The sequence below is a fragment of the Pseudonaja textilis genome, chromosome 15 (genome assembly GCF_049901715.1).
Source record: "Pseudonaja textilis isolate UNSWEBS1 chromosome 15, rPseTex1.2, whole genome shotgun sequence".
NCBI lineage: Eukaryota > Metazoa > Chordata > Lepidosauria > Squamata > Elapidae > Pseudonaja > Pseudonaja textilis.
Genome location: NC_142004.1, coordinates 1,897,936 through 1,922,151, shown reverse-complemented (window position 1 = coordinate 1,922,151; position 24,216 = coordinate 1,897,936). Strand labels below are relative to the sequence as shown.

Genomic DNA, 24,216 nt, shown 5'->3' with positions numbered 1-24,216 from the left:
TCTCGTGTGGGAAGAAAATTTGCCGTGAGAGCTTTGCTGGTTGTTCTTTGGGTCACCAAGGCAATGGTGCCTAATCACGTGCTACAGATCAGCCTTTCTCCAAGTTGGCCACTTTAAGACAGGCGGGCTTCAACTCCCAGAGTTCTCCAGCCCTTTCTCCAACTGCCGAGTTTAAGACAGATGGACTCCAATCCCCAGAATTCCTCATTCCGTTCTCAAACAGGCAGCTTTAAGATAGGTAGACTACAACTCCCAGAATTCACCAGTTCCACTCTCAAAGTTGGCCTCTTTAAGATGTGTGGACTTCGACTCCCAGAGTTCCTTAGCCCAGCCATGCTGGGAATTGAAGTCCATGAATGCTGGGCTGGGGGATTCTGGGAGTTGAAGTCCACACGTCTTCAAGTGGCCAACTTCGAGACACGCTCCTGTCCACTGTTCACAAGTTCTCCGTCCGGTCGCCCATTTGAGCAAAAGAAGAAAAACACTCATTTGTTTTCTTCGCAGAGGGGAAGTCGTGTTCCTCTCGGGTTGCCAAAAATCAGAGCAAATAGGACCGGCTATTCTGACCGACGTGTTTTATTAAAAGCCAGAGCCTTTTTTTATGTGCTACACTAAACTAAAAAGAGAATGAACTCCAGATGTTGGAGAGGCAGGAACTCCGTGGAGAAAATGCCAAGCTGCCGTGATGATTGTATTTTCTTCACAATTGGATCTGCCTCATCTTTCACCCCCTTTAGCTGTATCTGCCGGCAACATCCTCGGCCAGAGGTGCCGCATCATGTGCCGATGGGTTGTTCTTGCAAACAGCTTGTCGGCGTCTGTAGTCCAGATTCCTTGGGGAGAAATCACAAGGGTTCTTTGTAAGCTGGAGAAAGAAATGTCACCCGGTGGCCTTCTCAAGGTCTCCTGTGATGTTGAAGACTCTAGGAAGGAGAGCGACAAAATTAAGAGGCTGCAGGCTGAAACATAGGAAGAATGGTTGGCAGGAATTGGGTATGTCTAGTTTAACGAAAAGGGACGCGGTGGCTCAGGGGCTAAGACACTGAGCTTGTCGATCGGAAAAGTCGGCAGTTTGGCGGTTCGAATCCCTAGCGCCACGTCATGGAGTGAGCTCCCGTTCCTTGTCTCAGCTTCTGTCAACCTAGCAGTTCAAAAGCATGTAAAGAATGCAAGTAGAAAAATAGGGACCCCTTTGGTGGGAAGGGAACAGCGTTCCATGTGCCTTTGGGGTTTAGTCATGGTTGCCACATGACCACAGAGGGGCACCATATAAATGTAATCAACAAATAAAACTGAATAAACAAAGGCTCAAATCCTTTTGAGGTGCTTCCTTTCTTCCCCGCCGTAACCCTCGCTGTGAAGAAGCATCAGAATTGTTTCTAGCTTTCCGGGAAATCCAATCTGAGCTTCTTTGAACTAGGACATCAATTAATGCGTCTTGCCAAGCCTTCTGTTTATCTATGTTTTTGGAGAAATAAAGCCAAGACTGTCCAGATGGCTTCCCATAATAAGGGCTGGAGGAAAATATATATCTTGTCCTTGTAAGGTTGTCATGATGACTCGTAGGGATCTCAAAGCCATCTGCTCTGAGCTTCCCCCATGGTGGATCTCTTAAGACAGGGGTCTCTAACCTTGGCCACTTTAAGACTTGTGGACTTCCACTCCCAGAATTCCTCAGTCAGCTTTGCTCTGATTTTTGGCAACCCGAGAGGAACACGGCTTCTCCTCCACGAAGAAAACGAGCGAGAGTTTTTCCTCTTTTGCTCAAAAGGGCGATCGGATGGAGAACTTGTGGACAGTGGACAGTTGGCTACTGGAAGATGTGTGGACTTCAACTCCCAGAATTCCCTGGCCTGGCATTCATGGACTTCAACTCCCAGCATGGCTGGGCGAAGGAACTCTGGGAGTTGGTCCACACGTCTTCAAGTGGTCAACTTTGAGAATGGAACTGAGGAATTCTAGGGGTTGGAGTCCGCCAATCTTAAACTTGGCAGTTTGAGAAAGGGCTGGAGACTTCTGGGAGTTGAAGTCCACAAGTCTTACAGTGGCCAAGGTTGGAGACCGCTGTCTTAAGAGGTCTTCTTGCCTTTCTCTCCCTCTACAAGCAATTCTGCCTCACCACCCCCACAAACCTGTTGTTTGGTTGTCCACTGCAGCTGGTTTCCACCAGCCACGCTTGACTCAGGCCAACTGCCACTCTTCCAAGAAGGAAGGCTGGAAGGACAATCATACTTGCCAAAGGTTAGAAGCATTGCATAACAGCTATGCTTCTCAGAAGCTTTCCGTGACGCTCGGGAATGAGGGATCAAAATAGTTCCTTGGGCCAACTTGACCACCAATGGTGGAGCACAAAACAGTTTCCAGATTGAAATGTAGAAGCTGGTCGGCATCTGAATATTATTTGTGCTATCTGTTTACTTCTTACAGATCCTGTTTAGCCTTAACAATGATTAATTGTTTGTATTCCACACTTTGTAGCTAGTCTAGTAGGACCATGATAAAGGTTTGACTGATGGTCTACCAGTTGTTGCTACTGACAATCTCTAGAAAACCACTCTGCGCAAAGATTGCTATCATCACCCCCAGGTTATGGCCTTTCCTGGGAGCACTGCCTCCTGTTTGTGTTGTTGCCAAGTTGTGTTAATATCACACACCCTTAGTACAGCCTTCCTCCTCTCCGATTTCCACTGGATGCATCAGGCTTCGATTCCTATCTTCTGCAAAACAGCCCTCTTAAGCCGGAGACCTGAGTCATGTTGTCATTGAAATTACACTAATTATTTCTAAATGTCCATCTTATAATTTTAAACGTGGCTAGGATTCTTTCTGCTTTGTGAGCACGAGTCTTCGTTTTATCCAAGGGAATGCGTCAACGAAGCCAGGCACAATAAATCCATGTTCGTTTTCTTTTTTTAAAAAAATGGAGTTTTGTCGAGAACAGTCTGTTCATTCTGGGTTGGAGGACTGCTTTCGTTCTCTCCAAATTGGGACCTAGCCTACTTTTGTTCTAATCCTCTTCTCCACATCAGACCCGCCACATCTGAGCATCTGAGGCAGGCCCAGGTTTGGTCCAGGGCCACCGGTGACATCATTTGATCTGCTGTCCTCACGCAAACACCTCATGTGCTAAGCAGCATCTGAGCTACATCCATCGGATCGGCGATGCAATCTCATCGCCATAGATACAGATGCTGGACCATAAAACCCTGGTGGCCTGGCTACTCGGGAGTCCATAAAACAAGACCTGGCTTGGGGCACAAGCAAATTGTCACACGTACACCGAAACGTGATGATGGGGTGGAAATGTCGCGTTTTTCTGAAAATGGCAGCCCTCTTGGGGCGATCCTGAGATCGGTCACATCCCACAGAACAGGCAGGCTTCGAACATTTCTGGCCTTAGCCTATAGATTTGACTAAGGAGAAGTTGCTTCTAATTAATTAAATGTCAGCGTGAGTGATGTCGAAGGAGGTTGATCAGGTGCTCTGAACAGCGTTCCATTGTAGAGAGGCAGATCGGGATGTCAAGGTAGAAGCCCTGCCAGAAACCCAGGGCCATGTTTTGGGGGGATCCTGTCTCTTCTAGAGGACATTTGTACCCAACCCCTTTCCCCAAAGCAAAATGCTCAAGGTACCTTTTTTTATCACATTCCACCTGTCAGCCTTACCAGGTAGACCCGACAGGAAACGTGACCAGGTGGGCTAAACTCCATGAACAGAATCTTGCAAATCTGAAAGTACAAATCTGCCCCCGTCTCCTTTGCAGCCTGAGAAACTGGGGAGGGTCCCTCCTGAGCGTCTTTCTCCATCCGTTATGCAGCTCTGGACCAAGCAGTCTCTTATCTGATCATTCCTAGGCGGCATCTCTTCTCCGTGAGTTCTTTCTCATGTCCCATTACACCTCGCATGGAGAAAGGCTCGAAGCGTGGCAAGGAAGGAAACCTTTTGAGCACCTCCCCAAGCACCGTTGCACCGTACCGTTGCAAGGAGAAGCAGAAAGGGAGACAAACCAGTGTGGCCTTCCTCCCTTTTCAATTTTACCTATGACCAGTGGTGGAATTCAGAAAATTTTACTACTGGTTCTGTGGCTGTGGCTTGGTGGGCGTGGCAGGGGAAGGATATACTGCAAAATCCCCCTTCCCTCCCCACCTCACGAACCTGCTTTCCAGCTCCGTTCTCCTGTGCAGGGAAACCAAAGGAGACCCAGACGATCAGCTGGGACTCGGGAGCAGAGAATAGATGGGGTTGGCGGGGCCAGTCAGAGGTGGGATTTGCCGGTTCTCCGAACTACTCAAATTCCGCTACCGGTTCTCCAGAACTGGTCCAAACTGGCTGAATACCACCTCTGCCTACAGCTGGTTTTTTTATCAGTCTTTTGACATTTCATGTAACTCATAAATCTTTACCTGTCTTAAGACAATTATTTGAAGTAGGAGTGTCCAGTGGTGTGGCCAAAACAATGTTAAGCTGATGCAACATACCTCTTTCTGGTTCTTACGTTGCCACGCACCCTCCTGATACCCTTAATCTGAAGAAAATAATCCGTCTTGCAAACCGTAAACTATGGATTGATCGATTCAGGTCGTTCACGGTGCACAAGTGACTGCAGCCTCATGTTTACCTAGAGATCAGAGGCTGTGGAGCTTCTTCGGCGGCTTCTGTCAGAAACCATTAGTAACAGGGTGTTGCCTTTAGGCATTTCCGTAATTACTGCTCTCCGTTAACGAAGCTCGCATCATCCCTAGCTGTCAGGTGTCTGACACATTTCCAGTCCTTTGTGCTTGTTGAGATGCTAGACTTCGCAAATCTTCTGCTTCTGTGAAAAAGCACACCCCAAGTCCTGATGTTTCTCCTGGCTGCTCTCTGCTCTTTTTCGCCGCACGCGGCGTTTGGGTTTGTTGCTTGCAAATTTGAACCGCGAGAAAATGAGCAGGCCAGTTTTTGCAAGCTGGAAACAAAACCTGCACTATTATTTGGTCTTCTCATCTGTTTCCAGCTTCTCTGGAGTAAGGATGTGTGATCTAGCTCAGTGGTCGCCAACCAGCGGCCCAGGGACCACTGGTGGTCTGTGAGGAAATTTGGGTGGTCCACAGAGAAATGTCACCCCCAGAGCAATTAATCCAGGCTGCGTGGGAACAGAAGGCTTGCGCTGTCTACAGGGCCTGTGGGAACACAAGGCTTGCGTCGCTTGCATTGTGAACAACACGAGGTAGTTGTTCTGGTGTGCAATGGTCTATAGCGTCGTTTTGAGGGAAGGAGTTGAAACAGTTTACGTCCGGGATGTGTGGGGTCTGTAGATATTTTCACAGCCCTCTTTTTGACTCGTGCAGTAGACAGGTCCTCCATGGAAGGCAGGTGGGTAGTAATTAATTTTTTTTCTGCAGTCCTAATTCCTCTCTGGAGTCTGTCTCGGTCCTGTTGGGTTGCAGAACCAAACCAGACAGTTCTAGAGGTGCAGATGACGGACTCCATCGTTCCTCTGTAGAACTGGATCCGAGAAAAGAAAGAGTAGGGGGTGACTTAATAGCAGCCTTCCAATATTTGAGGGGCTGCCCCAAAGAAGAGGGAGTCAAGCTATTAGGCAAAGCCCCAGGAGGCAGAATAAGAAGCAACAAATGGAGACTCAACAAGGAGAGAAGCAACCTTGAGTTAAGGAGAAACTTCATCACGGTGAGGACAATTAACCAGGGGAACAGCTTGCCACCAGAAGTTGTGGACGCACCATCCCTGGAGGTTTTAAAGAAGAAATTGGACAAGCATTGGCTGGACTAGAGGACCTCTAAGGTCCTTTCCAGCTCTATTATTCTGTGTTCATCTTGGAAGCCAACATGGCTGACCACCTGCTCTTGAAATGTCCCTCCTCCTGCGGTCTTCTGAATGGTCACTCCAGTTCCACTCTTGGAGTGGTGAACCAGCTGTCCTTTGCACCCGGTTATTTCTGGCTGGATGGCCCAGCAGATGACCGATAGCTTGTTTGACCTCTGTTGGGGTGGCTCTTTCCACAAGGGCAAGATCGCGTCCCCGAGTCCTGCCTCACTCCATCTCCCTTTGCCCGGAGATGGATTTCCATAAAAGCTTTTTAAGTGGCTGCAATTCTGCCCCTCTGGGTTTTTGTTGTGAGTCGTTTAATGTTGTTGCTTTAGCCTGAGTCCCCGTTTGGCCTGGAAATCTAGCATCCGAGAAGGGGGAGTGTCTAAGTTGTGAGATGCTGGAGGGTGTGTGTGTGTGTGTGTGTTTAAGTTTCTCGATTTCTTGAGAAAAGCAGAAGGTCTCAAAATGTGGAGTTGCGAGTCTCGAAGCTCTGGAGCAAGGGTGTCCAACCTTGGCACCGTTAAGACCCGCAGACTTCAACTCCCAGAATTCCCCAGCCAGCCTGGGAGTTGAAGTCCACCAGTCTTAAAGGTGGCAAAGTTGGACAGCCCTGCCCTAGACCCCCACACGGCCAGTGCCGGCTCTGTATCTGATCACGAGAGCTTAGACTTCTGGAGATGAGAAGAATTTGAAGTTCAGCAGGTCACCTGTTTGAAAAGCCCCCAGGAAGCATTTGTGTGACTTTGGACAGTCTTTGGTCCCAATTTTCCATTTGGAACCATCCACTCAATGAGATGTTTGTCCATTCTTCCATCACTGTGGGTTCTCCTCTTTTAGGAATCCTTTCCTTTTCCTTTTCCTTTTCCTTTTCCTTTTCCTTTTCCTTTTCCTTTCCTTTCCTTTCCTTTTCCTTTCCTTTCCTTTCCTTTTCTCTTCTCTTCTCTTCTCTTCTCTTCTCTTCTCTTCTCTTCTCTTCTCTTCTCTTCTCTTCTCTTCTCTTCTCTTCTCTTCTCTTCTCCTCTCCTCTCCTCTCCTCTCCTCTCCTCTCCTCTCCTCTCTTCTCTTCTCTTCTCTTCTCTTCTCTTCTCTTCTCTTCTCCTCTCTCCTTTCCTTTCCTTTTCCTTTCCTTTCCTTTCCTTTCCTTTCCTTTCCTTTCATTTTCCTTTCTTTTCCTTTTCCTTTTCCCTTTCCCTTTCCCCTTTCTTTTCCTTTTCCTTTTCCTTTTCCTTTTCCTTCCCTTCCCTCCTTTTTACTGTTTGCAGTGGTGTTTTAAGAGCAACAGAAGGAACGGTGGCTTGGCAGCCAGGTTCCTTCCCCAGTAGCCATTGTTCAGATTTGTTCGCAACAACCAACCAAATGCACACAAGGTGTAACAAAGAGGTCAACGAAGGAAGGTCACTAGCAAACGATCGCCTTTCCCTTTTGGAATGGGTCGGTGGATGGAAGCTTTTTATTATTTGAAATGCTTCTGTTTCTCTGCTGAAAAAGGGAGTTGATCACGTTTGTAAAATTTGGGAAGAGCCGTGACTGGCTCACCCTACTCCTGGCTGTTCTCACTGTGATGAGATCAGTAGCAGCAGAGCGTTCAAAATTATCAAATTTATTTTGCTGTCATATAAACGTGTCCTCCTTTCCACTTTTCCCTGGCATCTTCTGCTGTTTTTATGGTTCAACTGAATTTTAAGTGGCCCTCAAGTCAATGTTGTAAAGTTAATGTCTCTTTCTTAGGCATGTTTTTTTCCCCCTCTCTCAACATTATTAATCTTTTTTTGTTGTTGTTGTTTTTGTTAAGCATAGCTTTCTCTTCTTCTCGTTTGCCTGCCAAAAGAAAAGGTCATTACCGAAGTCTTTTTTACAGTCAATTCATAACTCCAATCTCAGCTTGTCTTTAATTCCCAAAGTGGCAGACACTTTAAAATCACTTACAAAACACAAATGAAAGGGAGGGCGGGAGGGAGCAGGCAAACGGAAGAGCAGGCTTGTTCTATTGTGATTATGATTATTGTTTTAATTGCTTGTTAAGGAGTACTCTCGTGCTTCCCATACTGATAATACATGGACAAGAAACAGGAAAGTATTCCTAATTTCCCCAGGGGCCATTTGGGGGCCTCCGAGATACAGCTGTCAGGGCTCCAACAAACCCACCCCCACTCAAATCATCAGTCTCTCACAGTAAAACAAAATGATTTATTAGGAGTGACCATGTCGGTGTACCTGGGTGCAGCTGACACTAAGATACACCATTAATTTCTCCCGTGAGCCTGGTCTTCCCCACCCCCACCCCCTGGCTGTATATTCTCCAATGGGACACATCCATAGCCAAGAGTCATCAGTCAGGCTCTCCAGTAATAATCTTGTGCGCCAGAAGCTTTGGCCGCCTTGCAATTATCTAAGGAATGGACTACTCCCCCCCAGTCCTTTTCTGCTGGCAATGCTAAAAGACCAGAGAAATATTTTTGAGTTGACATTCGGCTCCCCTCACTTCTTGAAGGTGACCTGTACAAAACAAAAAGGAAACAAATTTATTGCAGGTATAGAACTTAGGGTTGCGAAACACACACACACACACACACACACACACACACACACACACCCTGGTTTGGTTTTCTGCATGGAACCTCATCACAAGGCGATTTATTTGGATGTCCCCCTTTTCAGCCATTCTTAAGTTTTATAATAATTGATATCTATCTACTCATTCATCTATTTCTCTAATGTTCAGAAAAAGAGCCGTGAAGAGACTTGTGGAGAAGGCAGCGGCGTGGAGATTTTGGAAAACCGACCATATATTGATGGCCCAGGAGGCGACGGGCAGTACACTCACAAAGTATACCATATTGGTATGCATATTCCCAGCTGGTTTCGATCGATACTCCCCAAGGCGGCCCTCCGAGTCGAAGAGGAATCCTGGAATGCATATCCTTATACCCGGACGAGGTACCACCCAGCGATTTGCTTGATATGGGCCTATTACTTGGAACCCTGACGGCGAGTTTATAACAACCATGAGGGCATTTGTATGTGAGGGGAAGCCATCATTTTTAGTTTCTTCAAATAAAGTGAGCTTGCTCCGGTTTTGCCACGTTGGCAAAAAAAAAAAGCGCCAAGGTGCTAATAAAATTCTGCGTTACTCTGTGACTCCCGGAGGCCTTTTCATTTATTTTCCTGGCTTTTTCCTTAGGAAAACAGCTGCCTTTATTACACACCGCATATATGTGTGTGAGAGAGAGAGTGTGCGGGTTGGGAGGGCTCTTGACACGTTTTTGAGGCGAAGAGGTTTTGAATCTTAAGCATTTGAGTTGCTCTTTTTCTCCTCCTCCTCCTCCTCCTCCTCTTCCTCCTCCTCCTCCTCCTCCTCCTCCTCCTCCAGGTACACCTGCCCATTTGTGGAGAAATTCTCCATCGATATCGAAACCTATTATATATCTGACTCAGGAGAGCAACCCAACGTGTTCAACCTTTCCCCCGCGGAGAAGAGGCAGACGGTCCTGGGTGGGTGTGAGCCTTTCCTCACATTTTGATTTCTCTCTTATGGTTTGCTAGGGTGGGACAGACAGGTGAGTCCCAGAGCCTAGATTCCAGCTGTGGTTGGCCTTCCTCAGGCCTTGGGAAAATGGGGATAAACCTTGGGAACAATGGCAGAAAATTGGGACGGGATTTGGATTGCTCTCTGCTGTTTCCCATTGGACCCGAGAGAAGGATAAAACATAGGAGGAACGGTTGGCGGCATTGGGTATGTCTGGTTTAAGGAAATGAAGGACTAGGGGAGACAGGATAGCAGTCTTCCAGTATCTCAGGGGCTGCCCCAAAGAAGAGGGAGTCAAGCTACCCTGCAAAGCACCTGAAGGCAGGATAAGAAGCAACAAATGGAAACTAATCAAGGAGAGAAGCAGCTTAGAATGAAGGAGGAATTTCCTGACAGTCAGAACAATTAACCAGTGGAACAGCTTGCCACCAGAAGTTGTGAATGCTCCAATGCTGGAAGTTTTTAAGAAGAGATTGGACAGCCATTTGGTCTGAAACAGTATAGGACAGGTTCTTCTACCTGAGCAAAGGGTTGGACTAGAAGACCTTCAAAGTCCCTTCCAATTTTGTGATTCTGTGATCCTGATAGGAGGAGAGATCTTTTCGCATTGGAAAATCTCTAGTTTTGGTAAAAGTAGAGCTTTTCCAACTAGAATAGGTCTCTTTTTGGTAAAAGTACGAATTGGCCACCTCTGTTGGGCTTAGCCTGTCGGAATCCGGCGTCCTTTTAGAAAGAGGTGGCCATCGTGAGGTCTTCTCCTGAAATGTAGAAGAAGCGCAGCGTCCTTGCTGGCTTCTCCAAGGGAAGTTGAGGCTACCCAGTTTCTGCCAGCCTTGAATAAACTGTTTAAACCAAACCAGCTTTTCTTGTGTAAACAGAAAGAGGTGGAGACCAGGTCTCTACACTCTTATCTAAACACAACAAGCCTTTAGGGGGAAAGGCTATTTGAGGGACAATTTCCTGTGGCTTGCGCGTATTTATTCGGTGTATTTCTCTCTCCCCCCCGCACCCCACCCTGCGTTAGATCCTATCGATATTGTGAAGGATCCCGTCCCACCCCACGAATACAAACCGGAGGAGGACCCAAAGGTCTTCAAATCAGCCAAGACAGCCAGGGGCCCTCTGCCAGAGGACTGGATCCAAGAGCAGAAGAACAACCCTGGGATCTATCCCGTTATGTGTGCCTATAAACTCTGCAAGGTGGAGTTCCGTTACTGGGGGATGCAGTCGAAAATCGAGCGTTTCATCCATGACGTCGGTGAGTCTTTGATTTCGGGGTCTTCACCTCGAGCCCCAGTACTTTTAGGGGAGGGTGGGGGGTCCAGGCATTTCAGGACGGCCTGGTTAAGCCTCCTCCAGATGTGTCCAGATCCTAGAATTTGAGAGTTGTCATCTTGACACACTGGAAGGATCCAGTTTGGGAGAGGGAAGTTCTCAAAGACCGGAGGACCAATGATCCAGAAGAAGAGCGGAAGGAAGCCCAACACGCAGTTCTTCTTCTGACCAAGGGGGGAATGGCTGAAGCCAACTTGGGTTCACCCTTCACGTGCAGACAAGCATTTCAACCTCCAGAATTGTGCAGCTGTGGCCTAGAATTCCAGGGATTGGTCCACACATCTGGAAGGCTGGACTCAAGAGAGGTTATTGCCCAGGGGATTCTCCAGTAGAATCTGCCTCAACTGACTCAAGACGTGGTCTACAGACCCAGGATGAAAGACATCTTGAAACGGAATAAACCCAGAGAGATACATTGCTCAGAAAATGGGGTCCCCAAATAGTCCTCCTCCTCCTCCTCCTCCTCCTCCTTCTGTCTACAAATCCTACTCCCTTCTAGCACTGATGGTGGTACCTAGATTGGTCATGAAACATCTGCAAGAAAACCTCAAAAGTCAGGTAGCACCAAGGACCCCACAGTTTCCTCTTCTTCCTCCTCCTCCTCCTCCTCCTCCTCCTCCTCCTCCTCCTCCTCCTCCTCCTCCTCCCCACCCTCCTCCTCCTGTCTACAAATCCCACTCCCTTCTAGCACTGATGGTGGTACCTCCTAGATTGGTCATGAAACATCTGCAAGAAAACCTCAGAAGTCAGGTAGCACCAAGGACCCCACAGTTTCCTCTTCTTCTTCCTCCTCCTCCTCCTCCTCCTCCTCCTCCTCCTCCTCCCCCTCCCTCCTCCTGTCTACAAATCCCACTCCCTTCTAGCACTGATGGTGGTACCTCCTAGATTGGTCATGAAACATCTGCAAGAAAACCTCAGAAGTCAGGTAGCACCAAGGACCCCACAGTTTCCTCTTCCTCCTCCTCCTCCTCCTCCTCCTCCTCCTCTTTTCTCTTCATCTTCCTCCTTTCTCTTCCTCTTCCTCCTCCTTTCTCTTCCTCTTCCTCCTCCAACCTACTTTCACAGCTTACAGAAACATCACGAACCTTCTTCCAAGAGTCCAGAATTTCAGGAAGGAAGGATTTATGTCTGCCATGGGAAGCAAACATGGTCTTGAACGGATTGGCGGATGGAAAGTTGTCGTTGTTTGAGAAGCCTGTCTTAACATGAGTTCAAGACAGCAGCTGGTTGAGGATGGCTGGTTTTGGTTTCTCCCCCCAGGTTTACGGAAAGTAATGGTAAGGGCTCATCGGCAGGCTTGGTGTTGGCAGGATGAATGGTACGGGCTCACCATAGAGGACATCCGGCAGCTGGAGAAGGAGGCCCAGCTGATGTTGGCGAAGAAGATGGCCCAGTTCAGCATCAACGAGCCTGATCTAGAACCCCACCTTCCTCAAGACCCCCTCAAGAACGAGCGCAACCTGGAATCCAAGGCCATACCTCCATCCACCGAGGGGGTGGATGCCGCCAGCAATATTGATGAATCTTTGCCGGGGCGAGTGCTAACCAAGCAGTGGTCCACGTCTTCCAAATCCTCTTCCAAAAGAGGAGGTGAGTTGGGCCCCAAAGCCGGCAAAAAGAGAGCTGTGGGACTCGGGGTTCCGTGGTAGCTTTTAGTGTAATTGGAGGACAAAATTGGGAGGGAGTCATCATATGAATTGTGTTGAGTAGAACTCCTCCTCCTCCTTCCCTTCTTCTTCTTCTTCTTCTTCTTCTTCTTCTTCTTCTTCTTCTTCTTCTTCTTCTTCTTCTTCTTCTTCTTCTTCTTCTTCTTCTTCTTCTTCTTCTTCTTCTTCTTCCTCCTCCTCCTCCTCCTCCTTCTTCCTCCTCCACCTCCTCTTCTTTTTCTTCCTCTTCCTCTTCTTCTTCTCTCTCCTCCTCCACTTCCTCTTCTTTTTCTTCCTCTTCCTCCTCTTCTTCTTTTCTCTCCTCCTCCTCTTCTTCTTCCTCCTCCTCTACCTCCTTCCTCGTTCTTCTCCCTCCTCCTGCTCTTCTTCTTCTTCCCCCTCCACCTCTTCTTCCTCCTTCTCCTCTTCTTCTTCTCCCTCCTCCTCCTCCTCCAATTGTTCCTCTTCTTCCTCCTCCTCCTCCTCCTCCTCTCTCTCTCTCTGTTTTACACACACACACACACACACACACACCCCTAGCTGCTCTCTCCCATGAGACCAGATCCACCCCTGCAGTAACGCATGACAACAGGTTGAGCTTAGGGAGCGCATGTCCCAACGGGCTCTTTCATCCATCTTGTTGAGCTTGCTCCAGGGGACAGGTGCCCACTAGCGCCTGGCTTTCCTGCTGCCCTGGTGGGAAGGCAGCTCTCCCACCCTCCCACTTTTCCCCCTTGCTGGGGCGAAGACCCCTGGAGCAAGCTCCGGCGGTCAGCCGACCTGATTCCCTCTTCTATTTTTAGCAGCTTTTACACCAGAGCCTTTGACGTCAATCTAGGGTGATTTAGTTGTCCGTCTGCTCCCTGATCCTCCCGGAGGATTTGGGGTGGAATCCGCTGGGAGGATCTACGGAACCCAGGCGGAAACCAGAATGAGTTTGTGATTTATCCCTGAGGAACACGGTAACCTTTCCACAGGACAATTAGTGAAATTAGAGTCCAGAGCAATTGCTGGCAAGGTCAGCTTCTCCTCTGGTCTTGTTCAGATAGGAGGGGATATTTGCAGCTCAGGGTTCAGCTGAGTGGCATCCTCGGGGCTCTCTCAGCTTGGCGGTTCTGCTGCAGGTGTCTCATGACCCAACTAGGAAACATCATCGGGGCTAGCAGAAAATGAGGAGGAAGAGGAGACCGAGAGATACTAAAGAGCATCAAGACAGGGCAAGCTTTAGTTTCTTTCTCGCACTTTCCTGTTTTCTGCAAACTGATGATGTTACCTAGTTTGGTCATGAAACATCTGCAAGGAAACCTCTAAAGTCAGGGAGCACCAAGGACCCCACTCTTTCCTCTTCCTCCTGCTCGTCCTTCTCCTCCCTCCTCCTGCTGTTTACGAATCCCGCTCCCTTCTAGCACTGGTGATGTTACCTAGCTGGGTAATAAAATGTCTGTAAGAAAACCCACCCCGTTCAGAGTGCATCTGTTCAGGCATGAATGATGGGTTTGGGGTTCCCCTGCCATCCACTTTCAGCTTTGCTGTTCACCAACACAATTGTTGGTTAACAGCAGGGGAAACGCAATCACACCTAGTCCAGTCTTTGCACAACTGTAAGACACCAGCAGGAATCTCTATTGGTATCCCTGGCCCTGCGCTTCCTAGAACAAAAAACAGATTTTTATTTTATTTTTATCCCAAGCTGTAGACAACACAAGGGATGTCAGCTTCCTTAGGAAGGCAGTTTTCATTTTCTTTCTGCAAGTGCATTTTTGCATTAATGTGTGTCTCGTGGCCTGGCAGAGCTGTGTCTTTTCAGCACCGAGCATCTCTGCTTAATGAAAGGCGGAAGGTCTGGTTCGGAGAGGCAACGAGTGTTGACAAAAAGAAAAAGAAACGGAATCATTCTCTGGTCTCGACAACTGCTGCAATTGTGAATCTTAGCTGACAGCCCCAGCACTGGGTTTAGATCTCCCTACGTTCTGGGGAATGTGTGTCTCTCTGCGTGTGTATGTATCTTCTTTCTTTCTTTCTTTCTTTCTTTCTTTCTTTCTTTCTTTCTTTCTTTCTTTCTTTCTTTCTTTCTTTCTTTCTTTCTACCTACCTACCTACCTTCCTATCCTATCTTAGATCCATCTTCCATCCATCCATCCATCCATCCATCCATCCATCCATCCATCCATCCATCCTCCCTAACTACATACCTATATGCATGCATATTTTTCTACCTTCCAGTTGTGGTTATTTCTATATTTCAAGCATGGGAAAGAGAGTTTTGTCAGCTTCAAAATCTTGCTGTCCTCCTCCTCCTCCCCCTCCCCCTCCTCCTCCTTCTTCTCCTTCTTCTCCTTCTCCTCCTCCTCCTCCTCCTCTTCCTCCTCCTCCTTCTTCTTCTTCTTCTTCTTCTTCTTCTTTTCCTTCCTTCCTTCCTTCCTTCCTTCCTTCCTTCCTTCCTTCCTTCCTTCCTTCCTTCCTTCCTTCCTTCCTTCCTTCCTTCCTCCTCCTCCTCCTCCTGCTCCTTTTTGCAAACCTTCCTAACCGAGGAACGAATCTCCCCGTGCTTCGGAAAAAAAAAAACAAAACCGAAAACCAAAAACAGGCTCAATTAGACCACTTCCTTTGCTAAATTGCTGGCCTGAGTGATTTTTCTCCCTCCTCCACCCCCGTCCCCCCATCCTTCCCCGGTTTATAAATAGCTTTATTCGTTCAGAGTTAGCGAGCAGCCACGGAGGTTCTCCGATTGCCAGGCTGTCTGGGCAGGGGGTTGTGAGCCCCCCCCCCACCCGCCGCCGCCACCTCCCGTAAACACCGAGTGACAACAACGTCAGGGCGTAGCATCCTTGGATTTGCCATGCCTTGCAGGACAGGTGGATGGGTCTCTGCCAGCGAAGGCGCCTGTCCCTTGGCCTCCCAAAAGAAGGGACGGCATAAAACCTCTTTTGTTCCTTCTAGCAAGCCCCTCGCACCATACCATCGCCGACTGGAGGATGCAAAGCATTGCCCGGGACTCGGACGAGAGCACCGACGAGGAATTCTTCGATGCACACGGTAGGTGGGAAACACACACACGCACACACAAGCACACGCGCACACGCCCCTCCTTTCCAAAGGGGTTGCCTTAGATGGGGAAGGGGGCGGCCTGGGACCTGGCATCGTTGCCCGCGATTCTGGCCGCCTGGGCCGGCGGGCAGCAGCTGTTTGAGGAAGAGAGAAAAGTTGGCGTACCTCGGCTGAAAACTTCGGGGTTATTTTGGCCGCTTTGAAATGGTGGGCGGGCTCTGTTTGGAGGGGCAAGGAGACGCGAGATGTTCGGAGGGACGAAATAAATTAAAACAGAAAGGCGGTGAGAGTTGGCCTTCCCCCTCAACCCACGCCCAACTGGCGGATGATAAAAACATGGTTTAAAAAATAGGTATTTATGCCCTAATTTCTCTCTCCTTCTCTCTCTCTCTTTCTCCTCCTCTTCTACCTTCTCTTCATCCTCCATCTCCTTCTCAACTTTCTCCTCCTCTCCTCTTCCTCCCTTCCTTCTCTCCCCTCCCCCTCTTTCCTCCTCCTCCTCTCCTCCCCATCTCTCCCCTCATCTTCCTCCCCTCCTCTTTCCTTCTCCTTCTCCTCCTCTCCTCCCCACCTCTCCCCTCCTCCCCCTCCTCTTTCCTCCTCCTCCTCTCCTCCCCATCTCTCCCCTCCTCTTCCTCCCCTTCCCTCCTCTTCCTCTTTCCTCCTTCTCCTCTCCTCCCCATCTCTCCCCTCCTCTTCCTCCCCTTCCCTCCTCTTCCTCTTTCCTCCTTCTCCTCTCCTCCCCATCTCTCCCCTCCTCTTCCTCCCCTCCTCTTTCCTTCTCCTCCTCCTCCTCCTCCTCCTCCTCCTCCTCCTCCTCCTCCTCCTTCTCCTCCTCTTTCCTCCTCCTCCTCCTCCTCTCTTCCTTAGAGGATATCTCTGAGAACGAAGAGGTGTTCCCCAAAGAGATTACCAAATGGAGTTCCAACGACCTCATGGATAAGATTGAAACGGCAGAGACGGATGAAGTCCCAGGTAGCCTATTTAGGGAACAAATGGAGGCTCCCGGCCATAATCCTCAGGGATGAATGCAGTGCTTTGTGCAACGTAAGAGTTGTGGAAACGGTGGCGAGTCACCTCTTCTTCCCTAAAGCGACAGTGAGAAGGAAGGACCTTGACCTAACTCTTCCCAAGAAAGCCAGAAATTGACTGTGTTGGGAGTGGGTCATCTTTCTCCGGATTAAATCCTGACATTTATCTCACTGGCAGGAGAATAAATCCTGTTTACACGCCCATTTTTTTTTTTCCCCTTTCCAGATGAGCCGACTCTTGAATCGGCTGCGGGATTCCATGTCGGATGCAGCGTGGAAAGACTAAGCATTATTGAGGTACAGCATTTGAACCCGTGCCCTGCTCATATAGAAGAGCAAACAGACTTAACTATCCTGCACCCTGCGTCTGGGATCTGACCATAAGGCTTGAGATATGGGCTCCAAAACAGCTGGGTTTTTTTTTTCTTTGTTCATCCAAAGCGGGCCCCAGAATTACGGTCACGAAACCGTTGCAAGTCGTAAGTCGAGGCAACGCATAACCAATTTTAGGAGAGTTTTTTTTTTGCGGAGAGTATTAAGCGAACGCGGCAGTCATTAAGTAGATCGAGTTTCCCCAGTGGGTATTTTTTTCCCCTGTAAACCAGGATTAAATGGAGGAACCCAGTTGCAAATCAAAGCCAGGCAATCGCGGTGGACAGCCGTAAATGCAATCTGGTTATCAGAAAAATGTGTTCAGGTGACTGTACAGAGCAGGGGTCCCCAAACTTGGCCACTTTAGGACTGGTGGACTTCAACTCGCAGAATTCTCCAGACAGCATAGCTTGACTCTCTCGCAATCCCTTCCTCTGCAATCTCTCTCCACTTTTGGAGATTAAGAGAGAGAGGAAAAAAGCAGGCGTGGCTGGCAGGGGAATTCTGGGAGTTGAAGTCCACCAGTCTTAACGTCGACAAGGTTGGAGACCGCTGGCACAGGGGAAGATGTGGGGCAGCTGTAACTCTGGAGCGGTCCTAAGTAGCTTTGGGGATTCAGGTAACAGATAGTCAGAGTTGGAAGGGGCCTTGTAGGTCATCTAGTCCAACCCCCTGCCTAAGCAGGAGACCCGACACCATTTCTGACAGATGGCAATCCAATCTCTTCTTGAAAGCCTCCAGAGATGAATGAAGCTCCCACAATTTCTGTTCCAGAAAGGTTGATTGTTCTCACTGGCAGAAAATTCCTCCTTATTTCCAGGTTGAATCTCTCCTTGTTCAGTTTCCATCCATTCTTCCTTGTCTGGCCTTCAGGTGCTTTGGAGAATAGCTTGACCCCTTCCTCCTCCTCCTCTCTGGGGTAGCCCCTCAAATACTGGAAGACTGCTCTCCTGTCTCCCCTGGTCCTTCTCTTCCCTAGACTAGCCAGGCCCAGTTCCTAGATTCCGTCATGACTTCAAACGTTCGCTAAGCGAGCGATCGAACATTACCTGTCCAATTCTGTCCCTTCTATCGTTTCCATGCAAAACCCAGGGAGCTTTACGGGAATCCGATCCAGTTTTATGCAACACGTCTGGCTAATTATAAGGAGAATAAACACATAGCGGCAACAGTGTTCAATTAAGGTGCCAATGTGCCAAGGGGAAGTTGGAAGTGATACAAAATATAAAACACACACACACAACTGAACAGGTTCCAGGAAAGAACTCAGATCTATTCTTGTCGCCCTTCCAGCTGATCCTACTTTGTGTTTACGTACTGTCTCCTCGCCTGTGGCACCTAAGCCTTCCATAGTGTCCAGGTGTCCATAGGGACATCTCCCAAGATTTCTTTTTTCTTTTTGGTTCCATCGCAGCAGAAGGGATCTGCCTAGCCAGCAGGCCAGAAAATCTGAAGCAGTGACGGCACACGTTTTGTTGTGGTGTGCCGGCACCCACAATGCAATGCGTCCTGCCGCCCCTGTGCATGTACACACAACACCAGCATCCTGCCGCTTACCTGCACTGTGCATGCATGCACCTCCCAGCTGATTTGAGGCCCATTTGTGGCCGTTTTCGTCCTCCTGGAGGCTCGAGGGAGGCCTTTGCAGCCTTGGGAGGTCGAAAAAGTATTTCCGGAAGGCCCATTTTTTGGCCTACGAAGGCTGCAGAGGCTTCCCCCGAGCCTCCAGGAGGACGAAAACGGCCTCAAATGGACCTCAATTCAGCTGGGAGGCGCGCCGATAATTTTGGCTGGGACTCGTGTGCCCACCCAAATGGCTCTGCATGCCATCGGTTTGCCATTATGGATCTGAAGGCTTCCAGGTGATTGGTCCATACCCCTCTAAACTTCCTGCTCCTCCCACAGGCCCTTGAGAATCTGCCTGATCTGAATCTGGTCTCTTCTTTCCAGGATGAAGCGGCGCCTCCCCTGGCGCAGCCCAGCCAAATCCATGTCCTCCTTTTGGTCCTGCACGGAGGCAACATCCTTGACACGGGAAGTGGGGAGCCGAGCTCCAAGCAGGGGGACGTCAACACCATCGCCACCGCCTTCGATACCGTCATCAGGGTCCATTACCCGGCCACCCTGGGCCGGATAGCCATCAAGCTGGTCCCTTGTCCGGCCATCTGCTCAGAAGCGTTTTCGCTGGTCTCCAAGTGAGCGGCCACTTGGCTTTCGGGAAGATGGGATAAGGGTTTAGGGAAGGGGCCATAAGGCTGCTTCCCAAGAGTGTCCTGGTGTGGAACTCAGTCTCCCGCTTGTGTCGTTAGTGGATCGAGGTGCCAGCTGTGGACCTCACATCTGGCTTTGCTTTTGATGGCTGCATGCATGGGACCGGGAGGGAGGCCTCCTTAAGCCCTGATTGGGGCATGACCAAGTCTCCACCACCATTAAGCCATCTTCATCCAGCTATATATCTGCTGTGTCTGCCTGTCTCTGCCTGCCTGCTTGCCTCTCCATCCATCTTTCCTTTCTCCTTTCCTTTCCTCGTGCAGGATTGGAAATTTGATCTTCTGCAAGCTGCATCCAAACCAAATAAACCTTCCTTAAAACAGATGGTTGTCCAGCCTCTTAAAAATATCCAGAGGTAGAGAAACCTCTCTCCCTTCACTCGCTTTTGTCCTTCCTTCCTTCCTTCCTTCTTTCCCTCTCGTTTGTCCTTCCTTCCTTTCTTCCTCCCTCCCTTCTCCCCCTCCCTCTCTCCCTCCCTTTTGTCCTTCCTCCCTCCCTCCTCTCATTTGTCCTTCCTTTCTTCCTTTCTCCTCCTTCTCCCCCTCCCTCCCTCTCTCTCTTTTGTCCTTCCATCTCCCCTCCTCTCTCGTTTCCTCTCCTTCCTCTCCTTCCTTCCTCCCTTCCCTCCTTCCCTTCCATCTACAGACGCACCTCATCAATTCCCTCATTCCCAAGGGAGCTGTACTTCACCCTGGCAAGATGACTCACCCGGGCTCGGCTCAGCCTGGAGCCATCATCGCTCCGAGCCCATTTATTTCTTCGCTCATTTATCATTCGCGGGGCTCGTCTTCTCCTCTCCTGCCAGCGCTTCCTCCGTGTTCAGACTCCAACCCCTTTATAAAAGCCACTAGGTTCTCCTTCCCAGGGGCGCGGCCGCTGGCGAGAGCCTTCTCTCGCAGGCCTGAATCATAGCCAAAGCCCCTGATGGCTGCATTTCAGAGAGAGCGTTGGGAATTTCCCCTTAGATAAGGAAGAAGGGATAAGGTAGCTCAGAGACTGATTTATTTGCAATTTACCACCCGGCACCCAAAATTTACCCCCAAATTCTGGGCAGGTTGCCTTCTCGTCTAGAGGAAAACAAGACTATTTTCAGGAAAATGACTGGGCCTCGAAAAATTTAACTAGTCCTCAGCTTACAACCATATTGGGACTGGAACCTCTGTTAAGGGAGTTGAGCTCGATCGGCCCTTTCGGCGCTCTCCTTCTTAAGCACACATCACCGCAGAGGAAAAGTGAGCCGTACTCTCATTAAGTGAATCCAACTTCTCTCATGGACTCGGCTTGTCTGGAAGCCAGCTGGGAAGGTCTCACATGACCCCGAGACCCTCATAAATCCATGCCAGTCGCCAAATGCTTGAATTCTAATTGCACGACCATGGGGACTGTCATAAGTGCGAGGATTGGTCATGTCACTTTTTTTTTTTCAATCTATTGTAGCTTTGAATGAATGATGAAGGGTGGTGAGCCAAGGACATCCTCTATCCAGTTGGTATTTTTCCTCGAAAGGGAAGTGCTTTGATTGACATTCCTCCTCTTCCTCCTCTCTGTAGCCTCAGCCCCTACAGCTACGATGAAGGCTGCCTTTGCAGTAGCCAGGATCACATCCCACTCGCCGCGCTTCCTCTCCTGGCTACGTCCTCCCCGCAGTACCAAGAGGCGGTTGCCACAGTGATCCTGAGAGCCAATCAGGTGTACAGCGACTTCATCAGGTCCCAAGAAGGGGCATCCTTCAACGGCCAGGTGAGTAGGAGGTGGGCCTCCATCGTTAAGAGCTAAGCCAGCTGGCCTTTTTCCCGGCTGGCGGAAACTCATCAAAACAGGTCGTTGAATGAGGGTCGATTTAAGACCCCCCAAAAAATCGATAATAAGTTTGTCGGCTTATTAAATAATTCCCAATTATTGAAAGGAGTCAATCTGCAGAACCGGTGGGCCGGGGACCACTGGTGGTCCACGAGAAAATTTTGGGGGTCCACAGAGAAATGTCCCCCCCCCCAAAGCAATTAATCCAGGCTGCGCAGGAACACAAGGCTGCGCCGCCCACATGGCCCGCCCACCCGCTGGCCCCACCCTTCGGCCAAGCGCAAACCTTACCTTGCATAGAGCCACGCGAGCTAGAACTGGAAGGTAAGACCAACGGCGGGGAAGAGAAATCCGCCCCGGGGTGGCTTGCTGACCTTGGTGGGAAAGTCGGTCCCATATTCCCGACCTCAGGCTTTTCTTCAATTCCCAGAAGTCCCCTCCACGATCGTGCTGGCAGTGGAATTCTGGGAGTTGACATCCACCACTGCTAGACAAGCCCTTTCGTTCTCTGCAACCAGGTATGGGTTTTGTTTTCGTCAGGTCTGCCTGATCGGGGACTGCGTGGGAGGGATCCTGGCCTTCGACGCCCTTTGTTATAGCAACCAGACGATGACAGAGAGTCAGAACAGTAGCCGGCGTGGAAGCGTCATCAGCGTGCAGGTACGCAATCTCTCGAGTTGGTTCTGGACAGAAAGGAATCAAGCCAGATTGATGCGTAATCCGGGACCCTCAAAACCCCGTTTGGGGACCTCAGGGCCAACATGAATATGGCCGCTGAATTATGACGTTCAGTGCAACGCATGGTAAGCGACAATATTCACGGATTTGGGTTCTATTTATCTTGGGTTTAGTTTTGTCCCCGACCCTGGCTGTTCCTTTGTCATGGCCCTGATCCTTTGGAAATTACACAGAGAAGGAATCACAGACACGTTACGCTCTCTGGAAACTGGACGGACTCTGAGATCGACACTGAAATAACAATTCCAGAAGGCATAATTCTCCATGATTCCTTCTCGCTGTAACTCTCCCATTTCACCTGTGCAAGGCCAGCGCTGAGTTTCGTAAACCTGCTTAGCTCACCTGTTTATTTATTAAATTTATAGGGCACCGATCTCACGGTCAAGGGACTGTAGATGGCTTGCTACAAGATTAAAATGATCATATAAAATAAAAAATAAAAAACTAGAGGTTTCAAACATGGTAACTTTAAGGCTTGTGGACTTCAACTCCCAGAATTCTATGGGAAGCCTATGCTGGCTGAGGAATTGTGGGAGTTGAAGTCCACGGGTCTTAAAAGTAGCCAAGTTTGGAGACCCCTGGTATACAACCCCTAAAATACTAATAGGATAAATATGAAGATGGAGTGGTGCGGTAGCCTAGAGGTAGAATTCTCGCTTCACAATCAGGAGGCTGTGAGTTCAAGCCTCCATGCTTCTGATCGGAGATCTGAGAGTCAATCTTTGCCACAACCTCCTAGGGCAAGACTTGAGTCGTTAACTGAGGAAAAGGTGACAGTTGACAGGGGTGTGGCAAAGATTGTGGACTCAGTCTCAGGCCAGAAAGGTACGTGTCAACCCATCCGTGGATTCTCCATTCGTCGTGCTGGAGAATATATCTGCTGAACAAAACTCCTCATCGGTGACAGGAAAGGCATCCGGCCAGTAAACACTCAGCTCCATTCAGCTGCCCAAACTCCACCCTGCAAGGGATTATGGGGTCATTAAAAGGAGATGGTGATAAATATGAAGATTGCAATTAATCAAGATTAGCTCAGGAAGGAACCCATCTACTACAGGGTGGAGATAAACAATGGTTAGGGGTGGGAATCGTTGAGCATCCTTCCACGGGGATTCAAATGCTTGGCAAGTGCCAGTTATCTTTGCAACCTCACTTTCTCCCCTCTGGGCTGGCCGTTAAAACCACAGCAGCCACAGAAATAGTTGGATTGCTTGCTGAGTGCAAAGCCAACAAGCAAGGGGGTCAGCCGGTCTAGCCGCCACCTCTCAAGCTGGCGGTCAGGCCATGCACAGACCCAGGGGTGGGATTCTACCAGTTCGCACCAATTCGCTAGAACCGGTTGTTAACATTCGAAGCAGTTCGGAGAACCGGTTGTTAGAAGAAATTACTGGGCTAATCCTGTAAGGAAGGCAGGAAGGAAACATTCTGGTGTTGCTTACAGAAACTGTGTCCTTCCAATTCCAGGACATGGACCTCCTGTCTCCTGGCATCCTGGTGAACAACAGCTACTGCTCCGAAGGCTGTGGGTTGGAAGCCAGCCGGCATCTCAGCCGGAGCACGGCCGACCTGCCACGCAGCAACGAGGAAGATCCCCAGAAACAGCAGCTGCTGCGGAAAAGGAGCGATTCCTCCACCTACGAGCTGGACACCTTGAAGCAGCACCAGGCGTTCCTGTCCAGGTAGCTTTTGCAGAGCCGGAGAGGTTGCCCCGGTTGGATGCCACGTTTTTCTTGGGGAGAGATTTGTAGCTCGGGGTTGAACTGTGGAGTCCTTGGTGCTCTCTGAGCTTGGGTGGTTTTCTTGCAGGACGTTTCATCACCCAACTAGGGAATATTATCAGGGAGGGAGGGAGGGAGGGAGGGAGGGAGGGAGGAAGGAAGGAAGGAAGGAAGGAACTGTGAGGTCCTTGGTGGCCTCTGAGGTGGGTAGTTTTCTTGTAGATGTTTCATGACCCAACTAGGGAATATTATCAAGGAAGGAAGGAAGGAAGGAAGGAAGGAAGAAGGAAGGAAGGAAGGAAGGAAGGAAGGAAGGAAGGAAGGAAGGAAGGAAGGAAGGAAGGAAGGAAGGAAGGAAGGAAGGAAGGAAGGAGTCCTTGGTGATCTCTGAGCTTGGGTGGTTTTCTTGCAGACGTTTCATGACCCAACTAGGCAATATCAGTGCTAGAAGGGAGTGGAGATTGCAGAGAAGAGGGGGAAGAGAAAGGAGGAGGAGGAGGAGGAGGAGGAGGACTGTAGAGTTCTTGGTGCTCCCTGGCCTGCTCTCGAGCTGCCACTTGGCGGTTTTCTTGCAGATGTTTCACGGCCCAACTAGGCAACATCATCAGTGCTAGAATGTCTGCAAGAGAACCATTAAACTCAGAGACCCCCTCAAGACCCCTCAGTTTTCTGGGGGTGCCAGTTCTCCCCTAATATTATCCTAGCAAGATCAACCCTGCGATGAGGTAGGCGATGTTGAGATAAGTGAGGGAACTGGCTCCGATCGCTGAGAAGAGTTCTGTGGGGGCCTTGAACTGAAGTTTCCTTGGCGTCCTCCAGCCTTGATCAATGGATCCCCCACCCCCACTCCCCCTCTTTGAAATGAGCCGCCCGGGAATTGACTTGCAGGTTGTCCCAAGCTGAGAAGTATCCTCGCTCGCTCT

At 49.5% G+C, this 24,216-nt stretch overlaps 1 protein-coding gene across 8 annotated transcripts in view; it reads left to right on the top strand.

The window, feature by feature from the left end:
- Window positions 1-24,216, top strand: part of PITPNM2 (phosphatidylinositol transfer protein membrane associated 2) — an 88,791-nt gene that overhangs the window by 45,679 nt on the left and 18,896 nt on the right. For all 8 annotated transcript variants that reach the window (XM_087913043.1, XM_087913039.1, XM_087913042.1 and 5 more), the window contains 11 exons: window positions 8,531-8,745; window positions 9,179-9,300; window positions 10,359-10,592; window positions 11,930-12,259; window positions 15,256-15,351; window positions 16,234-16,338; window positions 16,621-16,691; window positions 18,717-18,961; window positions 20,588-20,777; window positions 21,378-21,497; window positions 23,040-23,254. In XM_087913043.1, coding sequence (XP_087769169.1) covers window positions 8,531-8,745; window positions 9,179-9,300; window positions 10,359-10,592; window positions 11,930-12,259; window positions 15,256-15,351; window positions 16,234-16,338; window positions 16,621-16,691; window positions 18,717-18,961; window positions 20,588-20,777; window positions 21,378-21,497; window positions 23,040-23,254 — 1,943 coding nt within the window. The remainder of the gene's footprint in view (window positions 1-8,530; window positions 8,746-9,178; window positions 9,301-10,358; window positions 10,593-11,929; window positions 12,260-15,255; window positions 15,352-16,233; window positions 16,339-16,620; window positions 16,692-18,716; window positions 18,962-20,587; window positions 20,778-21,377; window positions 21,498-23,039; window positions 23,255-24,216) is intronic.